This window comes from Corythoichthys intestinalis, chromosome 12 (assembly GCF_030265065.1).
Source record: "Corythoichthys intestinalis isolate RoL2023-P3 chromosome 12, ASM3026506v1, whole genome shotgun sequence".
NCBI classification, from domain to species: Eukaryota; Metazoa; Chordata; class Actinopteri; order Syngnathiformes; family Syngnathidae; genus Corythoichthys; species Corythoichthys intestinalis.
In genome coordinates, this window is record NC_080406.1 from 717,249 (window position 1) to 739,854 (window position 22,606).

Consider the following 22,606-nt stretch of genomic DNA (forward strand, 5'->3'; position numbering starts at 1 on the left):
TACTTAATTTTCCCCCTTCTGTCATTGTTTGCATACTATCCTCATTAAAATATGAAAACCCATTTATGTTTGGGTGGTTTTAGTTAAAGCACTGTATTTTCACCTGTGTGATTTTGACACATATCAGATTACATTTGATGGTGATTTTATGCAGAAATGTAAGAAATTCCAAAAGGTCCAGATACTTTTTCGTACCAATGTATCCATATGGTTATCATGCCCAGCATACATGGTAAATGTGTTATACTTGTATAGCGCTTTTCCACCTTTCAAGGCGCTCGAAGCGCTTTACACTACATCGCCATCCACCTACTGGTGACGCAGCACCAGGAGCAATGTGGGGTTCAGTATCTTGCTCAAGGATACTTAGGCGAGTTCATCAGGGCAGAGAATCGAACCCACGGCCTCTGGGTTGGGGGATACATTTACCCTTGTAAACAGCAACACTAGCAATCCGGTAGCCTGTCACAGTTAGGTAGTGACAGGATGTCTATCCAGGTCACTTCCTGTTGATTTGGGGGAATGTAGTGTGGGAGGACATGAAGGTGTGAGAGAAGAAGATGCAGAAGACAGTGTTGGACGGAGGAATTACTGTGGATACCCTGAAGGATAAATCCTGGAGGAATAGAAAAAGATCAAAAACAAAAGGAAGAGGTAGGGGTGGGTTGTGGGGGGCTACACCCTGGTTTTGTTCCTTGGCCCAGATTTGCATAGGAGCGGCCCTGGCGCTCCGTCTCTTAGCTGCATCCGGCATTTGCATGCTATCTTCCAAATAAGATATTTAAACGTTCACATCTGCGTCTTTGGCGTGGTTAGTGACACTTGCAAACATAAAGGCTGTGTAAAATATGATTTTCAAACTCTATTATACTACTGAAATAAATATAAACATAGACAAATAGAGTTCCTGTAGTTTATGTGAGTTTTACTTTGAAGAAAATCCCAGTTTTCCACGGAGTTTGGAGGCTGAATGCGCACGCGCGGAAGAGCCAGCAGCGTCGCCCATTTGTGCCTGGCGTCTCTCCCACTAGCAAATCGGCTAGGCGGCAAGCATCAGCGTCTCGTCGCCCCGCTGGATGGAAAAAGCGTCGTTCTCCGCGGGGAGGAGACGCGACGGAACCCTCGGGAAGACTTGACGGACCCGCAGAATGCCAAAGATTTAACAGCAAGGTAGGGAAAGTCCATTGTTGGACGGCGAGTCTCAGACGATCGATCGAGGGAGGAAAGGAGGGCAAGATTCGCTTGCCTTGCCTCCCTAGTGAGTCAATGTAGGTCATTGTGTCTCTGGGCCGAGCCAAAGTTAAGAAGATGGTGATGAATATGATGATTAAAATGTCGATGCCTCACCTTTTGAATTCAATTGATAGTGATGGATGAACCAGAGTTGCTTTAAAATGACCTGATTTTACATTGACCACACAGTATCTTTGTTGGCTTGAACGTTTTCACAAATGAACTCATTGATAGCCATTGACGGCGATAGACGTCCGATTCATTTGGACTGGGACGGCTGCCTCTGAAATATCCTACACGTTCAAATGAACTACGACCACCCGGTACCCGAACAAGATGCGATGCTTGCCATCTTTTGGATGACTAGAGTTACTACATGGCAAGTGTGCCAAGCTATTATCCAATGCGAAATTAACTCTGTCGGTGACAGACGTCCAATCATCCCACGAGTTTGTCACTTGTAGACGTCCAAACTAGTGCTGCAACGATTCATCGATTAACTCGAGTAATTCGACTAAAAAAAAAATTGAATTCAATTTTGCTGCTTCGAGTATTCGTTTAATTAAAGTGGCATTGTAATTGTTTGTTTTGATTGACTGGGGTGGATACACTGCCCTCTATTGGTAACATTGTGAAGAATCCAGCTGCTCCCTGCTAAGACCAACATAAGCTAAGTTTTTGTTTGCGCTAATCTTTTTTTTTTTTTAATGCATTCGTGATTAAGTTCATAGATATATTTAGCCGTTTTTTGTGGGAATATTTATTCAAACCGTTTGTTAAGAGCATTGTAAAATTTTAAAAAATGTTAGCATTTTATAGCATTTATGCTAGCGGACTTTTGCTATGTACATTAACCCATTTTCATTTTGTTGTACTTATAGCCTCATTTAATTTTTTTATACCGTTTGAGGCTCAGCTCAACTATTAATTTTTTATGTTCCTTATCCGATTACTCGATTATTCGAACTAACTAGTTCATCGATGAATCAACTAATAAAATAATCGATAGCTGCAGCCCTAGTCCGAACCAAGTCAAGTGGGAGGGTGGCAGTCCCACTTCAAATGCATTTGACATCTAGCACCCTCAGTTGATGAGTTAAGAGGGAAAACGCTAAGATATCTTCCATCACCATTCTGTTGAATGGCCTACAATAGCACTGAAACCTGATCACTTGTGTGTTGTTGTGCCTAGATTAGCAGAATGGAAGCTAGCGGCATCATCAACGTGCTCAACAAGAAGCTGGCCTTCCTCTCAGGTAAACGTTTGCTGAATATCACGCGTTGTCTTGAAAAAGGTGGGAGTAAAACATGTCGTGCTTTGAGGTGGCAAGGACCGTCGCAGCGGTCTGATCCTCAGCATCCCGCTGGGCGCCGACCAAACCAACATGGATGAGCTCAGCGACACGCTGGACTATCTGCTTAGCATACCCAGGTACAGTGTTTCCTCTTGGAGTTTTATTACCCGCCGATGGGCTTGTCAAGTCGCTACTCAGGTTGTTTTTCCTTTGGACACTAACGTTCTAACTTTGAAGTCGTACTCCTCCGTCAATCGCCAACTGTTGGTAGCTATGTAGCATGCTTCAGTATCCATCAATGAACCAAAATGCCCCCAGAACAACAGGAAGTGACCCCAGAACATACTATAGAACTGTAGGGTTAATGTTAGCATAGGTTTAGGGTAACTGCTAGGTTTACAGTTAGGGTTTGGATTACAGGAAAGGAACTGTATAAGGGTTAGACGACACCCATGAAATGGCCGTTTGCGTCCATGCCATTTCCGGCTATTTAACATGTCAATGTCATTGAAGATCGTTAGCAGGGCCGAGAACGAAAAGTGGTATTTGCCATGTGGCAAAATGGATTTTGCCATGTGGCATTTTTTTTGCCATGTTGCAAAATTGATTTTGCCATGTGGCATTTTTTTTGCCATGTGGCAAATTTGATTTTGCCATGTGGAAAAATGGATTTTGTCATTGAGCATTTTTTTTATGCCATGTGGAAAAATTGATTTTGCCATGTGACATTTTTTTCATGCCTTGTGGCAAAATTGATTTTGCCATGTGACATTTTTTTGCCATGTGGCAAATTTGATTTTGCCTTGTGGCATTTTTTTGCCATGTGGCAAAATATAAATTGACAAATGGCATTTTTTTTGTTTGTGGCAAAATGGATTTTGTCATGTGGCATTTTTTCCCGCTATGTGGCATTTTTTTGCCATGTAGCAAAATTGATTTTGCCATGTGGCATTTTTTTTTTGTGGCTTTTTTTTGTTGTTGTTGTTGTTTTTGTATGTGGCATTTTTGGGGTGTATGGCATTTTTAAAGGCCATGCACGTCCATGCCATTGATGGCTATGCACGTCCAAGTTTTCCATTCATATAAAATGGCATATAAACATGTGTGGCTGTGATTTTTGAACATATAATTACCATTCAAGCGCTTTGACATTCAACTGGCATCCTGATGAGGCTTGCCATTGACGGCTATGAACGCCCAAATTTACCATTCACATTAAATGGCAGAAATCATGTATGGCTGAGATTTATGACCATACTTTTACCATTACAGTGCATTGACATTCAAGTGGGACCCATGTTTTTCTGCCATTTAATGAATGGAAAATTTGGACGTGGATAGCCGTCAATGGAATAGCCTTACTTGGGTGCCAGTTGAATGTCAATGCGTTCTTATGGTAAGTGTATAGTCAGAAATCACAGCCACACATCTTTTTTAGCCATTTGAAATGAATGGAAAATTTGGACGTGCATGGCCTGCAAAAATGCCATATACCCCCCAAAAAATGCAACAAACAAAAAAAACATGCCACAAACCAAAATCCATTTTGCCACATACCAATAAAAAATGCCACATGGCAAAATACATTTTGCCACATGGCAAATACCACTTTTGGTTCTCGCTTTCGCATGCCATTGACGCCAGTGTACGTCTATGCTTCTGAGCAATTTCAACTGTACCAGCTTCAAACTGTTTTGTTCACTCTTGAAAAATATTTGGGAAAATTTCGCCCAAAAGTTTGCATTAGACCCTATGGAATAATTTGACTCCACGGTCAATATTATTACACCCACAAAACTTCCTAATACTAGGGTTGCGGTATCGATCTCTATGGAATTACCGTATTTTCCACACTGTAAGGCGCATCGTATTAGCGCACCTTCAATTAATGGCATATTTTAAAACTGTTTATTTCTTACTTATTTTTTCCCCCTTCTATCATTTTTTGCATACTAGCCCCATTAAAATATGAAAACCTATAAATGTTTGGGTGGTTTTAGATAAAGCACTGTTTTTTTCATCTGTGTGGTTTTGACAAAGATCAGATCATATTTGATGGTGATTTAATGGAGAAAAGTGAGAAATTCCAAAAGGTTCATATACCTTTTTCATACCATTGTAAATATAATCAATATAAAGGGTATTATAATACATAAATAATAATGAATTTCAACAATCGCCACCATCCCACCAGTCCAATTGTATTGGACAATGATCGCTGTCAATGGCGGCCAGCGGGTGATGTCTGTGTGTCTCCCGATCAGTGACAAGTGTAAGGCGCGAGGCTTCACCGTCATCGTGGACGGACGGCGCTCGCAGTGGAACACGGTCAAGACGGTGGTGCTCATGCTACAGGTACGTTAGCGCACCCACCGGCCACTTCGCTACCGTCGCTAACGGCGCTCTTTCAGAACGTGATCCCGGCCGAGGTGTCGCTAGTGTGCGTGGTCAAGCCGGACGAGTTCTGGGACAAGAAGGTCACGCACTTCTGCTTCTGGAAGGAGAAGGACAGACTGGGCTTCGAGGTCAGACGGCGTTTTACCTGCCTGTAGAAAAATTATAGTTACTGAAATGTATCCGGATACTTCCCGTCAGGTGATCCTGGTGTCGGCCAATAAGCTGACGCGTTACATCGAACCCTCGCAGCTGACCGACGACTTCGGGGGAACGTTGGACTACGACCACGCCGACTGGCTGAGCAAGAGACTGGTCGCCGCCCGCTCGACTTTCGACTCGTTTACGGTCGCCGCGCCGACTCGAGCTCCTTTCTCTGCGTGTGCGTCAGGTGTTCGAGAAGTTCACCAAGGAGTCCACGTCCCTGCTGGACGAGCTGTCCATCATCAACGAAGGCGACAAGAGCGCCGCGCTAGACAAGTACGTGCTAACGACACAAATTGAACAAAAAGGGCTCACTCGAGGGCTGCCGTAATGATTTTAAATGAAAATAAATGGACAATATTTATCATTTTCCCATTTTTAACAATTTAAAGTGTACATTGAAATACCGTAATTTTCGCACTATAAGGCGCAGCTGACTATTAGCAGCCACCCACCAAATTTGGCACGAAGACGGCATTTCTTCATAAATAAGCCGCACTGGACTATAGGCCGCAGCTGTCCTCACGATATGATGGGATACTTACACCAAAAGATATTAACCGGTAACACACTATTTGACAGCGGCATCATACGACTATCATAAGACCAAATGAACCACCATGAAACTTTGAACCAATTGGCTGCAAAGCTTCATTGCTTCAAGAAGCTATATCTGGCCATCACTGCTCCCTTGGAGGAGACAGTCAACCTCTGCTGCCACCTGCTGTCAGCACTGTTGTTGACAACGTTGTTGTCCAACATGCCTCCTAGCATGCATTGCACCACTAGAGACGTAAATACCAATCAAAACTCATGCTCTGAGCTAAATATTTCTTCAGTTACTGTTCTAGTTGTTTCGTTACTTGCTAGTTATGGTATTTGGTAAAACTTTATTTGACAGTGGCGTCAAAAGACTATTATTAGACAATCATTATTATGACATGACACTGTCATGAGCATTAATGAAAGCCTGTAACAGATGTCATTTAGTGTTATCCAGCAAATTATGTCATTTTTGAATGGATGTAAAAGATTTAAGTTGGACATACAGTAAATGGAGTTATTGACATAATTTGTTGGATGACAATGTCAGTAGTGCTCATGACAGTGTCATATGTCATGTCGGAATTATGACGCTCTTATGTCTTATGATACCGCTGTCAAAGTGTTACCTATTAACCCAAATAAATCAACAAATAAGCCGCATTGGACTATAAGCCGCAGGATTCAAAATGAAGGAAAAAGTAGAGGCTTATAGTCCGAAAATTACAGTACAATATCTGAGAATTTTTACAGATTTTACAAGGAATGTCCCAATCGCATATTTTCGCACCCGAGTCCAAGTCACCTGATTTTGAGATACAAAAAAAGTTTCAACAATTATTTTTTTTCTTTTTTAAACATGTTATATTGTCCCACCGTGCCGCCTTCATAACGTGAACGTTACTGTGCTCACTTCCTTTAGGTCATCTCCTGTCCTGTTGCCGTCGCTGGATCCCGAGACGGTACTTCAAACAGGTCGCTATCAGCTCATTCTTCTTTTTGTGTCTTTTCCTTCCATCTTTGTGCATATTTATTAGTTTTGCACCTGATACCGATACCTGGCCTGTTGCCAATACTACTCAGGTGACAAAGTCCTCGACCTACGACGTTTCGACATTACGACAGCCGTGCTTCGTCCGCCGTTTAGTCCCCAGTAGTCTTAAACGATATTAGAGAAAACTATCATTGTGATTTTGGGGGGGGGTTGTGATGTATTGCAATTAGGGCTGTCAAAATTATTGAGTTAACGGGCGGTAATTCTTTTAATTGATCACGTTAAAATATATGACGCAATTAACGCACATGTCCCGCTCAAACAGATTAAAATGACAGCACAGTGAAATGTCCTCTTGTTAATTGTGTTTTTTGTAGTTTTGTCGCCCTCTGCTGGCGCTTGGGTGCGACTGATTTTATAGGCTTCAGCACCCATGAGCATTGTGTTAGTAATTATTGACATCAACAATGGCGGGCTGCTAGTTTATTTTTTGATTGAAAATTTTACAAATGTTATTAAAACGAAAACATGAAGAGGGGTTTTAATATAACATTTCTATAACGTGTGCTAAAATTTATCTTTTAAGAACAAGTCTTTCTATCCATGGATCGCTTTAACAGAATGTTAATAATGGCAATGCCATCTTGTTGATTTATTGTTATAATAAAGAAATAGATTACTTATGTACCGTATGTTGAACGTATATATCCATCTTGTTTCTTATCCTTCCATTCCAACAATAATTTACAGAAAAATATGGCATATGTTATAGATGGTTTGAATTGCGATTAATTAATTTTTAAGCTGTAATTAACTCGATTAAAAATTTTTCATCGTTTAACACCCCCTAGTTTTAATGAATGCTTTGAAATACCAGGACATTTTAAATCAAAATGTGTTGCCCTCTGCCCGAAAGCTGAAGATGGGTCGTCACTGGGTCTTTCAGCACGACAATGACACTAAACATATGGCCAAATCTACACAGAAATGGTTCACCAGACACAAAATCAAGCTCCTCCCATGGCCATCTCAGTCCACAGACCTCAACCCCATTGTAAACCTGTGGGGTGAGCTGAAGAGGTGAGTACAGAGGAGAGGACCCAGGTCTCTGGATGATTTCAAGAGATTTTGCAAAGAGGAATGGCTGAAGATCCCTCTTTCTGTCTTTTCCCATCTTGTGAAACATTATAGGAGAAGATTAGGTGCTGTTTTGTTGGCAAAAGGGGGTTGTACAAAGTATTAACACCAGGGGTGCTAATAATTGTGACACACATTATTTGATGTCAAATAATTATTTCTTTGTGTGGGATTTTTTTCCCCACTGAATAAATGCACTTGTATCGAAGGTTGGATTTTTCTCTTTTTTTTTTCCATTAAGGTCCCATATTATTTAGAAAAAAAATATTAGAAGCTAAAAAACACATAATTATTATAAATCCAATAATTATGGAGGGCACTGTATTTGACTTTAGATTCACATCTTTTTTTTGTATTTAAATCATTGTTCAATTGAATACTATGTTCTACTCAATATATAGTTAAAAACTTTAACATATTAAATATTTCAAATATTTGTTTTTCCTTTTTTTGCACAACACCCCCCACCCCACCCCCTCTGTCTTAGCAGAGAATGGTTTGACCCCGCTCTGGCGCACTCAAGGCTACACCACGTATGTGCTCTGAAGCGGCAAATTAAAATCTGTCATTGTTATAAACTCTAAACATGGCGAGTCGTCATAAACCGGGTGTGCAGAAAAAGAAAAAGAGATGAAGGTCATAGAGGTGAATGAGACAAAAATGAAGTTTTTAAAAGTGGGGCAAGAAGCCAGAGAATTAGGGCTAGAGTTGGCTGTGGACGGTGATGTCGGTAAGTGAACAACAGCCGCTAAAACTGAACGTTTACATTCGCGATCACCGTGACCAAAGCCGATTCGAGTCTGTCACCGGCAGCTTGTAGCCTATTGAGCTGCGGTATGACAAGACATGCTGCTCGCGTTGAGCCGAGGAGAGAGACGGTGATGGGAGATCAGGGATATATGTTAGTCTGTGGGGAGCAGGTGCGCGAGGCTGAACAGACTCTGGTCTGGAGGCTGAATTGATCTTAGGTTTACAACCCACTGTGTATTATAGCAAACGCTAAAACTAATCCATCACTGAGACGGCACAAACAAGCAGCGGTGGAACAACAAATGATTGCCTTTGCTGTCAAAAAAATAGGCGCATCACTTTTTGAGGGCTTATTAACCCCAGGGATGTGGAGGGGGCAGGCACAGGATGTTTTGGTATACTGTTTTGTTGCTTAGCAGGCAGGCATAGCACTCTCAGTTGTATTGTATTGTAGCCTACAAGGGACAATAGATGGAAATTGTTTGTTTCAATCTGCAATGTGACACAATATAATATTGTGTCACATTACGGTCTGTTAAATTTAACTGTCCATCTCAAATTAAATAATCTGAAAATTTACACTGTCATTGCGTGCAAAGCGTTAAAAGTACTGCATATGCTGTTGTGACAAGCCGGTGGCAGGGGTGGCCGGTATCGGCGGGACACTAATATTTATGCCCTTGTCCGAATGTGTATTTTGTTTGCCTGTCCCAATATACTCATGTTTTGCACGGGCGCCGGCAGGTCACGAGCTGCTGTCGGAACTCCAGCAGCGCCGCTTTAACGTCGCCGAAGGGGCGGGGCTCGGAGGGGGCGGAGGACAAGGAGGTGAGGAAGCGTCGCCGTCTATCGCGCGCGAGCGAGCGCAGGTTTTTCAACGGGCGGTCCTCTGTTCTCTCTGCTCAGCAGCGCCGACGTGGCGTCCGATGGAGGAGGAGCTTCTGGCTCAGCCTCAGGTCATGAAGCTTCTGGACTCGCTGAGGGAAAAGTACACGCGCTACCAGGAAGTTTGCAGACAGCGCAGCAAGCGCTCGCAGATACACGACGTCCACGCCAAAGTCATGCAGGTGACCCGCGCTTCTCTGTGTATACTAAAATAACTAAAAAAAAATGGGTTTTGCCAATTGGCATTTTTTCTTTGCCATGTGGCATTTTTTTGCCATGTGGCAAAATTGATTTTGCCACGTGGCTTTTTTTTTTTTTTGCTATGTGGCAAAATGGATTTTGCCAAGTGGCAATGTCACATGGCAAAGAAAAAATGCTACCTGGCACCCACGTCAGGCTATGCCATTGGCGGCTGTGCACGTCCAAATTTTCCATTCACTTTGAATGCCAGATAAACGTGTGGTTGTGATTTTTGACTATACGCTTTGCATTACAGCGCATCGATTTTGCCACATACCAAAAAAAAAAAAAAAAGCCACTTGTCAAAATACGTTTTGCCAAATGGCAAAAAAAAAGTCCCACATGGCAAAATCAATTTTGCCACATGGCAAATCTCACTTTTCATTTTCTTAGCCCTGCTGGAAAAAATCAGGTTCGTGCATTAAGACCTGCAGTATGAACCTAAACTTAGCTTGGAGACGTCTAATGGTCAATAAGCATAATTGCAGTGCTAAGCTGTGACCAGTCCTTGTACAAAGGCAGAAGGCTCCTACATTGACTTTGAAGGCAAGATGTGATATTGGCCCAAAATCGATGGCGATATTATCCGATATCATTTTAAAATTCTTTTATCGGACGATATTATCGGCGGAGCGCTCCAATTTATTTATAATGCCGGCAAAAGCTTTTATGGCGTTTGATTTCGACTAACTTCCCATCGATTTTTAGTTCACGTGTTCGTTTAAGGTCACTTAGTGTTGATTTTTATGGCATTTCTAGGCCACTCCCTGTTGATTTTGGGTCGCTATTCATTTTGGGCCAATTCTTGATCATTTCATATTGATTCTCTGTTACATCCTATTTATTTTGGCTAATTTCGGGGTCATTATTTATTTTGGGATAATTCTGGATCTTTTCCTATTAATTTCTCGTTACTTGGTATTGATTTTGGGTTCACTTCCTGTTGATTTTAGGGTATACATTGGTATGAAAAAGTATCTGAACCTTTTGGAATTTCTCACATTTCTGCATAAAATCACCATCAAAAGTGATCTGATCTTTGTCAACGTCATGCCACAGCACCTCTATGGGGTTCCAGTCTGAACTTTGACTTGGCCGCTCCAGAACTTGTATTTTGAGGTAGGAATGTGTCTGTATATCAGTATTTGTGAGTGCATGCGGACAAAATAAGAGTCACAGGACCCTGCGACCGGCCTTGGGAGGAGAGATGAAGGGCGTCAATTAAGGACCATCTGCGTGGCTCTTCCATGACAAGGAAAACGGGGGGGGCAGATATGGAGCTTTTAACCAAAATTCAGCCGAATCGGAATTTAGAATGTCCAAAAAAGTGCCTTTGTCCTCAGTTCGTTGCGCTCATCAAGGCGAAGGGCAACCTCAGTTCCTTTAAGTCCCTCCGAAACCCTGGTCCCGATCTAGGCCTCCAACCGGTCCTCCGAAGCCTTGAGTAGGGCCGTTGGATCAGTGGTCAATTTGCCGATTTCCCTGAAAGCTGCCATCTTGGAAACTTCCCGGTACAGTAGGACACCTCCCAAGCCAAACAAGAGGACCTCCGCGACCATCATACCGATCAGCCAGAAATCCTCGACGTCTTCCACGGATAGAACTGTGAGACAGACGGGCTGCCAGTGCTTCCATCAATCTCGCACGTAGCCCGCCGCAAAGGTCCCCTCCGGGCAGGACGGCTCTCCGGGAGCGCCGTTTTTTGTTGAAAAAATCTTGTCAATAGTGCTGAGGGATCAACTTATCAAATCCATGTTTCAACTTGAGAGTCGGCAGTAGAGGAAAAATACAAAAAAAGCTGACAAATATCAGATGGCAGAGCGCAGGAAAAGAGGTGAAACACGTCCGCCCCCGTCGAAGGCAGGAAGAAGGCTTTTTTTTTTTTTTTAGCTTTAGCTGTCTGACAGACGGCCTCGGGTTTTCCTGCAAAACTTTTGAATTCATTCTTCCATTAATGATTGTAAGTTGTCCAGGCCCTGAGTTAGCAAAACAGCCCCAAATCATGATGCTCCCTCCACCGTGCTTCACGGTGGGGATGAGGTGTTGATGTTCCATTTTTCCTCCACACATGACGTTGTGTGTTTCTCCCAAATAATTCAACTTTGCTTTCATCAGTCCACAAAATATTTTGCCAAAACTTGTGTTGCGCGTGTGTTTTAGGTGGTGACTTGGCTGCAAGGTCCGGGCGCCGAGCTGCTGAAGACGCATCAGGCCATCGGCGACTCCATGCGAGCGGCGCAGGCGCTGCAGCAGAAACACGAGGAGATCGAGAGTCAGCACAGCGTACGCGTCGACGTCCGCGCGTCCGGCACGTCCGTCCGAGCGTAACGACTCGCCGTGCCCGCCGCAGGAATGGTTCGCGGTCTACGTGGAGTTGAACCAGCAGATCGGCGTCCTCCTGGGCAGCGGCGGCGGCGACGACGACCGGGAAGAAGCGGACGAGCTGAAGGCGCTGCGGCAGCAGCTCAGCGACGTCTGCTACCAGCAGGCGGCGCTGCTGGAGAACCGGCAGAACGTCCTGCAGGCCGCGCACGCCTTCCACGCCGCCACGCAGGAGGTAGACTACTCTTTCGATTGTGTCGCGAATTCCCAATGAGTGGATCTTATTTCGTAAGTGAACTCAGCGGCGCTAGTTGTCCGATCTGTTTGGACTGGGAGGTGCTGGATGGCTGGCGGCGATGTGATTGTATAACCGCAACACTGTTATTCTGGAGAGATTTTGACGGAATGTGTTTGTGAAAGTCACTTCCTGTTGATTCAGGATATTTCTGGGTCGTTCCTAGTTACTTTCAGATTTTAGGGCATATGTGGGTCACTTCCTGTTGATTTTGGGTCACTTCCTGTTGATTTTTTTACCGTAGCTGGGTCATTCCTAGTTGCTTCCTGTTGATTTTGCGGTGTATCTGGGTCACTTCCTGTTGATTTTGGGTCATTTCTGGGTCCCTTCCTTTTCATTTTGTTGAAATGGTCACTTCCTGTTCATTTCAAGTCACTTCCTGTTGATTTAGGACATTTCTGGGTCATTCTTAGTTACTTTCTGATGATTCTTGGGCATATCTGGGTCACTTGTGGATTGTGGATCACTTCTGTTCTGTTTATAGCAATTGTCACTTCCTGTTGATTCCGGGTCACTTCCTGTTCATTTTGTGGAAATGGTCATTTGCTGTTGATTTCGGGTCACTTCCTGTTGATTTTAGGGGCATTTCTGGGTCATTCCTAGTTGCTTCCTGTTGATTTTGGGGCATATCTGGGTCACTTCCTGTTGATTTTTGGGGCATATCTGGGTCACTTCCCTTTGATTTTGGGGAATTTCCCAGACACTTCTGGTTCATTTTGTAGTAATGGTCACTTCCTGTTCATTTCGGGTTACTTCCTGTTGATCTGGGACATTTCTGTGCCATTCCTAGTTGCTTCCTGTTGATTTTGGGGTATATCTGGGTCACTTCCTGTTGATTTTGGGTCACCTCCGGGTCATTCTGTAGCAATAGTCACTTCCTGTTGATTTGGGACATTTCTGGGTCATTTTTAGTTACTTTCTGATGATTCTAGGGCATATCTGGGTCACTCCTTGTGGATTTTGGATCACATCTGGGTCGTTTTGTGTTCACTTTTGCTGATTTTGGGTCACTTCCTGTTGATTTTGGGTCATTTCCCAGTCACTTCCATTTCATTTTATAGCATTGGTCACTTCCTGTTGATTCCGGGTCACTTCCTGTTGATTTTTGGGGCATTTCTGGGTCATTCCTAGTTGCTTCCTGTTGATTTTGGGGCGTATCTGGGTCACTTCCTGTTGATTTTGAGTCATTTCCAGATCACTTGCTATTCATGCTTTTGAAATGGTCGCTTCCTGTTGATTTTGGGTCACTTCCTGTTGATTTTTGGGACATTTCTGTGCCATTCCTAGTTGCTTCCTGTTGATTTTGGGGCATATCTGGGTCACTTAGTTGATTTTTGGCTCACTTCTGGGTCATTTTGTAGCAATGGTCACTTCCTGTCGATTCCGGGTCACTTTCTGTTGATCTGAGTCATTTCCGGGTCACTTCCTGTTGATTTCAGAGCACTTCCTGTTGGTTTTTGGGGCGTAGCTGGGTCATTCCTAGTTACTTTCTGATGATTTTGGGGCATATCTGGGTCACTTCCTGTTGATTTTGGGTCATTTCCGTGTCACGTCCGGGTCGTTTTGTAGCAATAGTCACTTCCTGTTGATTTTGGATCACTTCCTGTTGATTTGGGACATTTCTGGGTCATCTCAGTTACTTTCTGATGATTTGGGGGTATATCTGGGTCATTTCCTGTTGATTTCAAATGTATTGGGGAAAAAATCTAGATTACTTTTGGTATAACTCTTGGTTACTTTTTGTTGATTTCGTCTCACTTCCTTTCGATTTGGGGCAGCTTTTGCTGCCAGCCCTCCCAGTCCAAACGATTGGATGTCTATTGCCATCAATGGAACCGAAACACTGCCAAAAGAATTGTTGTCGATGGCAGCGAATGAGTTCTGCCAATAATGTATTTTACAAGCGGGCAGGTTAGCCTAGCGTTTAGCACCTCAGCGCTGAGGTCGCCCGTGTCGCACGCAGCTGTCTCAGCAGCTGGACGCCCTGCTGGGCATGTTGTGCGCCGACGTGGCGCCGACGGACGGCTCGCAAATCCAACACAATCTGAAAGTTCTGGAGGAGAAGCTGCAGAGCGTGGGTAAGCGCAAACGTCCTTCCGACGCGGGAACCCGGCGCCCTCGCTCGCTCACCGTTCCCCTTGTCGCGTGCAGAGGCGGGGCTGGCGGCACTGCGCCAGAAGGGGGCGCTGCTGCTGGAGCGGACGCACGCCGAGGACGGCGACGCGACGGCCGAACGCGCGGACGACAACGTGCGCCACGTCCACGACGTCGTTGACGACATGCAAATGAGGAAACAGAGGTGACGCCCCGAGGTAAAGATTATCTCACGAGAGATTGGTTTTGAACCTGTTGCTGCCGGCAGGTGCGAAGACATGGTGGACGTGCGTCGTCTCAAGATGCTTCAGATGGTCCAGTTGTTCAAATGCGAGGAAGACGCCTTACAGGTAAGCACACGTCACCCCGCCGCATCGTTATGCGTGCAAATGAGTTTGGGGCTGCCGAAACTATTTGGACACCACTTTATAATCTTTTCTTCAGCCTCTCAACTCTTACCTGCCATTGACGGCGATAGACCGCCAATCTAATGGAGTTCTAGTCAAAATAGATTGGACGCCTAATGCTGCGAACGGCAGCCAGGGATCTTTTTTTATTGATATAGTTTTATTTGAAGTGAAATAAAAAAAAATTCAAGTCATTATTCCGTTATTTCTGAATATTTTATTTTTTAAAATATTTCAAATTTTAAAGAAGCAAAAAAAATTGTTTTAAAAACATTTTTATGTGTGTATAATTTTTAAAAGATTATTTTAAATACGTCCATTTTTAAAAATTGAAGGAAGTAAATGTTAATTCTTTATTTCTTTGGAAATATTCTTATATTTATGTAAAAAAAAAAAAGTATAAATGTAATCTTTATTATTTAAACATTGTTGAATTGTGCAGTTTCTGGACTTAATTATTGATCTATAAATATGGCGGAAAACACACAGGTGATTTTAGTTTGAGATTAGAGTTCCACTCTGAGACCCCCAATTTGGCCAATCTTAAAGTTGTCTTATATGCATCATCGGAAAGCTTAAAGAGCATATGACACGAGAAAAAAAGTCTTAAATGGCATTATTATGTGAATTAGAATCATATTTTGAGACGATTCGACTATATACAACAATTTAGCAAAGCACAGATGACGAGAAATTAGTCTTTTAATCTGCCGGTTAGCCACGCCTACCATTATAGGGCTTTAGCGTCCCCAACAGGTGGATGACGTCGGCGGTAGACTGGGCTCATCGGTTTTACTATTCAGCCCATTGAGGGGGAATTATTCAGAACGAGGAAAACGCGACGAAGAGAGCCGCAAAATGTCATTGTTTCAGTCTCTCTACGCCAATATTTTTACAGGATATTCTTTTTATCCAAGTATTTTTCCCCAATAGCTATATAAATGGCTTGAGAAGGACCAGTCAGCCCGTCGAGGGGGAACTATTCACAACGAGGAAAACGCGACGAAGAGAGCGGCAAAATGTCATTGTTTCTGTCTCTTTACTTCAATATTTTTACAGGATATTCTTTTTATCCAAGTATTTTCCCCAATTGCTAAATAAATGGCATGGTCATGACAAATAACAGTCTTGTGCTGAATGGAATATGAAATAATAAAAATGCATTTATTCAGGACAACATGGCAAAATTACTCCATAATGGTCAAAACTGTCAACTTCACCTTTACTGTCGCACCTCCCGAACGATATTTTATGACACCTAAATCGGACATATGTCATTTCCCTTCCCCGGCTTCGGAGAATGTAAACAAACCAGAAGGCGTGACAGCTAGCCGACATGCTAACCCGAACAGAGTGATGTTTCAAAGTCTTCGAAGCGGAAAATCACACATAACTATCCTGGATTATTTGACATGACGACCCGGTTGTCGATTGTCATCGCGGATCGGCAAACCGCCCGGCGGAGAGCAATTTACAGTTCGTTCCCCGGAGGAGGGTGGCTGGAGTTGTTGTGCAGCTAACGTGCTGCTGCTAATGAGCGTTAGGAGAGCTTTTTACATGCCTATCAATGATTAAACGTAAGTAGTCCTTCATTTAAAGAAAGTTTTTAGTGTTTACTTTGTGATCGCTGTATTCGTATTTGACATATTACAAAACAAGATGTTTACTCACTTCCTCGTAAGTCCAATGGTCCCACAGTAAATATCCACGGTGAATGGGAACCTTTTGAAACTCCAAAAAGGCGCATACGCCTCTCCCTCATACAGAATGATTTTTCTGCAGCCATTTGGCTGGCGTGATGCGAAAAATAAACGTATTAATCCGCAAAATCAGCTGAATCCTTCTTCCTCATACACAACAGTACACTGTAGCGTGAAGAGGACGTCTTCTACCGTACACGTCACAGCGCCCTCCTCCTCAATGCAAGACCGAAGCCGGAAGTCACTCATTTTCATGGCGCGGGATTCAAAAAACTAAATAAAAATAGCGATCGCTTCCACACACATCCAAGCGGCCCATATCATTCAGGGGCATAAAATACCTCGTGTATTATGAAATAAACATGCTTTTTCGTGTCACAGGCACTTTAAAATCTCAATTTTCAGGGGGAAAAAAAATTTGAACCGGAGGGCTTTTTTTTTTTTTTTTTTTTAATGTTTTTTTAAACAGCAAAACCCTATCTGGAGGTGAGAGCACACGAGAGCAGAATTAAAGACGCCATGATTTTAACGAGATATTATCACGTACTTATCTCTTTTCGATCCAAAAACTCCATGTAGCATGTATCACCGAGTGTCAAGACACAGCTGTGAATGGCCACAGCTGGATTTTGGGGGGATTTTTTGGGTGAAACATGGTCATATAACAAGGGCCACGATGCAGAAATCGCAGACATCAAGGAGTGGTTGAGATTTTCTTTTTCATATATTTACCCTTTTAAATGTTTTTTTTTTTCAACGTTTCTTTGTTTGGATCGATTATCATCTAACATATCTTGGAAAATGCGACAGTAACAAAAAAAAAAAAAATTACGCCATAGTTATGAGGTAGATATCCGTGACTTATTTACAGACACCATTTTTTTCATTGTGACATAATTTGTTTAAAAGTTTGAAATATGCGATTAAATCATTTTTTAAAGTCGTTTTTTTTTTTTTAACTAAATATTGGACGTCAATTATTGATTCAAAGCTAAAAATGAGACATTTCGAATAATAAATACGATTACTTACCTTCTTTTTATGGCTAGGTTGAAACAAAAGCGGTTGCGCAACGTCTGTAAATGGGGATTTCCAGGGTAAAACGGACAAATTAAAAATAGTTCGGGGGCTTCATGCGCCATGAATCTATGGCAGCATGTAGACATATTGTTCTATCCAACACAACACTTGTTTTGGCTTAAAATACAGCAGTTTATTTTAAAGAGGTGTGCAAGAGCCGAAACTGCTTTTTCAGTCTTGTCTGTGTTTTCCGCTATGCAGGCATGAAAATCTCTCACTTTTCGGTGAAATTCGCCGTTTTGAAGTCAAAAAGGGCGACCTGCGTGAATTGTGTAGATTCGAAGAAAACATTTTTAGGGGGGGATCGTAAGTCCATCTAACTAACAAACAATTGTTTTATTGAAGTTGCTAAGCCTGCCGCGATATGCTAGTCCATTTATCGCAAGGTATATAAAAATTAGGGCGGTAATTTTCACGGCTGCGTTTTATCACCGCGTGCGTGCATGCGTGTATTTGCTTTCACAGATGTTTATTGGTCAACAACACGCAGTAGAATTAAAGTTAGTACATACAAAATAAGGAAACACATCTATATTAAACAATGTAAAAATGAGCATTGCTACACTGAGGCAAATGGGGAAAAAAGACAACCTACTTTAGCCTGCTATAAAACATTGGCAGTCTTCTCCAAAACGCAAACTTGCGGTTAAAAGGGGACATTTCAAACATGAAAAATCGCTGGTTAACAGCATTTGAAAACAAAAAAATGAAAACAAAATTGATTACTGATACCACATGCAATGACAAAAAGAGCTTTTTTTGCGGAATGTAAAGCTTACGGTGAGCGGTTTAGCGAACGTACTTCCGGTGAACATTTCAAAATAAAAGCACGTCATGTTCGTCATATAAATAACGACTTCTGGAGTTAATCTCGCATACTTCAGAATTCAGATTCTACGCTAAGAATATCTTTAAAATGACACCCTTTATGAAAAGTCTGATTGGCAATGATTATAATATTATTAATACTTACGTCATGAACTCCACTAATGTCCAACTCAGATCTTTTACATCTATTCAAAAGTGAGATCCTCTGCCAGATAACACTAAATGACATCTGTTATAAGCATTCATTAATGCTCATGACAGTGTCATGTCATAATTATCATTGTCTAATGACAGTCTTATGGCGCAACTGTCCAATAAAGTGAAACCAAATACCAAAACTAGCCATTAATGAAACAACTGGAACAGTAATTGAAGAAATAATGATCACAGAACATGAATTTTGATTGTTATTTACATCTGTAGCACTACAAGGCATGCTAAGAGGCATGTTGGATGACAAGAGTGTTGACAGCAGGTGACAGCAGAGGTTGACTGTCTCCCCCAAGGGAGCAGTCATGGCCAAATGAAGCTTCTTGAAAGCAATGAAGCTTCATGGTGGTTCATTGCCACTGTCAAATAGAGTTACCGGTTAATATCTTTTAGAGTAAATATCCCATACATTGAGGACAGCTGCGGCTTATATTCCATTGCGGCTTATCTGTGAACAAATGTCGTTTTCGAGTCAAGTTTGGTGGGTGGCTTACAGTCCGGTGCGCCTTATAGTGCGAAAATGACGCTAATTTCTTTACATTTAAAAAAGTGAAATGACAATTTGTACAGTCTTAAAATGTGTGGCTCTTCTCCTCTTATCTCCTCCCAGGCAGTGGAGTGGCTGTGCGAGCTCCTGGACGCCTTGCTCAAGACTCACGTGAGGCTGGGAGAGGACGCGCACCAAACGCAAGTCTTGATGGACAAGCACAGAAAGTTTGTGGACGTGGCGCAGGTCAGACGGCGAGTCGGCCACCCGGCGACCGATCTGGCTGACGCGGGGCACCTCTTATTTTTCCTTTTTTTTTTTTTTTTAGAGCACGTACGACTACGGGCGGCAGCTGCTGCAGGCCACGGTGGTGCTGTGCCAGTCGCTGCGCTGTGCCACGCGCTCCTCGGGCGACACGCTGCCTCGACTCAACCGCGTCTGGAAGCAGTTCGGCGTCAGCGCTGACGAGCGCCAGCGTCGGCTGCAGCTCGCTCTCGCCTTCCACCGTCGTGCCGACGCGGTCAGTCCGCGCCAGACATCGCGTCCGGTGGGAATGGTGTTTGAAGAAAAATGCCCATTTCAGGTCTTGGAGGACGAGCACGCGGAGGCCGAGTCTCTAGATGAGGTGGACGCTTCTGCGAAAGTCCTACTGGACCGACTTGCCGCGCCTGTCATCTTTCCAGATGGGTACGTATGAAAGCAAATTGATGTACCAGTGCGCACACACAAAAAAAAAAAAAATCATACCTTTCCAGAACACACAAGCACACACACTGATATAAAAGCACAAATATACACACAGGGATAAAACAAACATACACAAAATCGCCACCACACATTTAAAAAAAACACACCAACTGCTGTAAAAGCACAAACACAAGGATAAAACACAAACAGAAAACATAAAAATCACACAAATTGATATACAAGCGCACAAAATAACAGATAAAACACACATACTTACTGTACAAAAACATGCAAAAAATCGCTCAAAACACTGAATTAAAAGCACACACAAAACACGCTAAAACACGCACACAAACGACATACAAGCACCCTCTCCGCCCACACACGTAATAAACTTGCGATCAAAGAAAAATACCTTTACGTCTTTAAATTAAATCGAGTTGAAAAAACACACAAACACACACGCAATGACTGCATACGTGTCGGCGCGCGCGTTAGGAGCGAGCAACGCTTTGGCGGAGACTCGGCGGCGGAGTCAGAGTTTGTGCGAGAGCGCCTCCTGCTGGTGGAGGAGCGCCGGCTGCAGCTGCAGGAGGCGGAGCTGGGCGCCGGGCCCCGCCCCCGGGACGAAAATCACCACCCCCTCCGCGTCATCGGGGAGGAGGAGCCCGGCGAGCGGACGCCCGACGAGTGACGACGGATGTCGATAGCTGCGAATTAACGGCCCAGACTTTTTTTCCCAGCATGCTCCTTGATAGCGCCTGCCTTGCGCTCCCAAACATGACTTTTTGGTTCCTTCAAAGCAAACGAGAAGCTTTAACGGCCGCTGCTGATGCAAGTGTACACTTTGTCTCCTCCCCCTTAATGAAATATTGACAATATTAATAAACTTTTTCAAGTTTGAAATTTGCATTCTGGATTATTTTTCCAACATTTGTCTATCAATCTCGATACAAATCCAGATTGGGCATCCAAAAGTGTGCCCAAACTGTACGACATTTTGTGACTTGGCTTAACTCATTGTATGCCGTTGACGGTGATGGACGTCCAATTCATATGAAAGAGGAGGGGTGGCAACAAATGAACAAATGTTCATCTGTTGCTACCCTCCCACTTCGAATGGATTGGACGTATAATAGTGATACTCATTTCAATTACTGGTAGAACCAAAAAAAGACCTTTCATTGCCCCTACCAACATGGCCGTGTAGGGTGACAATTATGACTTCATTTTAATGTCAATGTGTAATCTTATTTCTTAAGCCATTTTTTTTTTAAAGATTCTTTTTTTTTTTTTTAAAGCATCTACTTACTCAGTGGCAGACATCGACGGTGACAGACGTCCAATCCATTGGAAGTGGGAGGGTTGACGATGGACCAAAGTTTACAATTATTTGCTATTTGACAGCAAACTAACTGCCAAATTGTTGAGAAATCATTCATTGTCTCCTTAGAATTTCCTTTTTAAGTAAAGGATTGTGCTGTTGGTATGGTTGTTAAATTTGGAATTACTTCGTAAAGTTGCTTGGGGGCGACATTGGCTCGTCACGACTGACATCATCAAGACGCGACTGGATTGTTGGACTAGCGACTGTAAAAAAAGACGTGTAGGGGAGTTTGATTTGAATTTCCTCTCCAACAATTTTGGAAAGATGTATCATGTTCACTCAAATGGGTTGTCCGTGAACATTTTGAGTGTTTAAACAGCAAAAGAGTGGCTGTCGGCTCGATGCTTCAGGAGAAAGAAGTGGCGCATGAGGTGAACGTCAAAAAGAGGCGACGGTGTCCGAGGAGTTGTTGACAAAGACCAAATATAATGTTTTAAACCGTAAAAGGGAACATGTTTCCACTTTTGGTCCGAAGAAGCTGTTTTTTTTTTTTTGGGAAATGCGCGGTCACGTATTTAACATAAAAAACTATTTGGTAAACTACAGCAAGCGAAGCTAGCACAATGCTAGGACAAGTCACGTCACGGCTGTCAGCGACACAAGCAAAAAGGCGCACAATAGCTTTCCCAAACGTACATAAATATACATATACGTACATGTATCCATGTGGAGAGAAACATTTTTCGTCTTTTTAACACGAGTATGGGTGATCATGTTTAAGAAAGCAAGTATAGCCAGGTATGTCAGTTGTCAGGATGGCCGAGCGGTCTAAGGCGCCAGACTCAAGGTTGAAGCCTTCTCATCAAAGAGAATTCTGGTCTCCGAATGGAGGCGTGGGTTCGAATCCCACTTCTGACAAGACGTTTTGCCTTTTTGGTTCCTTCTTACGTGTCGTGAAAAATCGTCGAATGACTTAATTCATGTACTTACCTACATTAATTGGCACAGAAAAAAAAAAAATAATAATTCCAATCTTTATTTCCAAAGAAACCAGACCTCCAAAATATATGAAATTAAATGGTTAATGGAGAGTACTTATATAGTGCATTTATCTACATGGTTACCATGCCCAAAGTGCTTTACATTAGCACACAAGCAAGTTCAATTTGACACAAATTCGGAAACATGGTTCTACGTCCTTTTGGTTATGATTTATTTCTGCAATTTAGGTGAGCAAAGTAACGTGACATTGTTTAAGGAATGGAAGAAATACTGTACATCAAGACAGTCAATTTACTGACAATGCATCAATCATGTCGTTTCCAGCTTTAAGGATAAATCACGATAAAACCAATGCTTGTAAAAATCCTGTAATCACCAAAATTCAACAAGAAGTGACCCCGATGTGCCCCAAAATCAACAGGAAGAGCCCAATAAACAGGAAGTGACCTGAGAATGCCCCCAAATCACCACAATTCTCTAAGTGTCCCGAAA

General features: G+C 42.8%; 1 protein-coding gene and 1 non-coding gene across 3 annotated transcripts; both read left to right on the forward strand.

The window, feature by feature from the left end:
• The first annotated feature begins 966 nt into the window (after positions 1–966).
• On the forward strand, positions 967–20,680 carry sestd1 (SEC14 and spectrin domains 1). 2 transcript variants are annotated; one of them, XM_057851559.1, is made up of 19 exons: positions 967–1,170; positions 2,426–2,489; positions 2,557–2,665; positions 4,793–4,883; positions 4,940–5,053; positions 5,124–5,237; positions 5,314–5,402; positions 6,592–6,644; positions 9,295–9,378; positions 9,457–9,617; positions 11,836–11,958; positions 12,026–12,232; positions 14,256–14,370; positions 14,444–14,591; positions 14,655–14,736; positions 19,222–19,344; positions 19,427–19,618; positions 19,682–19,785; positions 20,284–20,680. In XM_057851559.1, exons 2-19 carry the CDS (start codon positions 2,435–2,437, stop codon positions 20,477–20,479), a joined length of 2,160 nt encoding a protein of 719 aa, XP_057707542.1. In that variant the 5' UTR covers positions 967–1,170; positions 2,426–2,434; the 3' UTR covers positions 20,480–20,680. The 2 variants fall into 2 exon arrangements, with proteins under 2 accessions (XP_057707542.1, XP_057707543.1); XM_057851560.1 differs by having other exon boundaries at positions 9,460–9,617.
• A 1,241-nt stretch (positions 20,681–21,921) lies between these two features.
• Positions 21,922–22,030, forward strand: trnal-caa (transfer RNA leucine (anticodon CAA)). The gene is made up of 2 exons: positions 21,922–21,959; positions 21,985–22,030. It is a non-coding gene; the product is annotated as a tRNA-Leu (tRNA).
• The last annotated feature ends 576 nt before the right edge of the window (positions 22,031–22,606 follow it).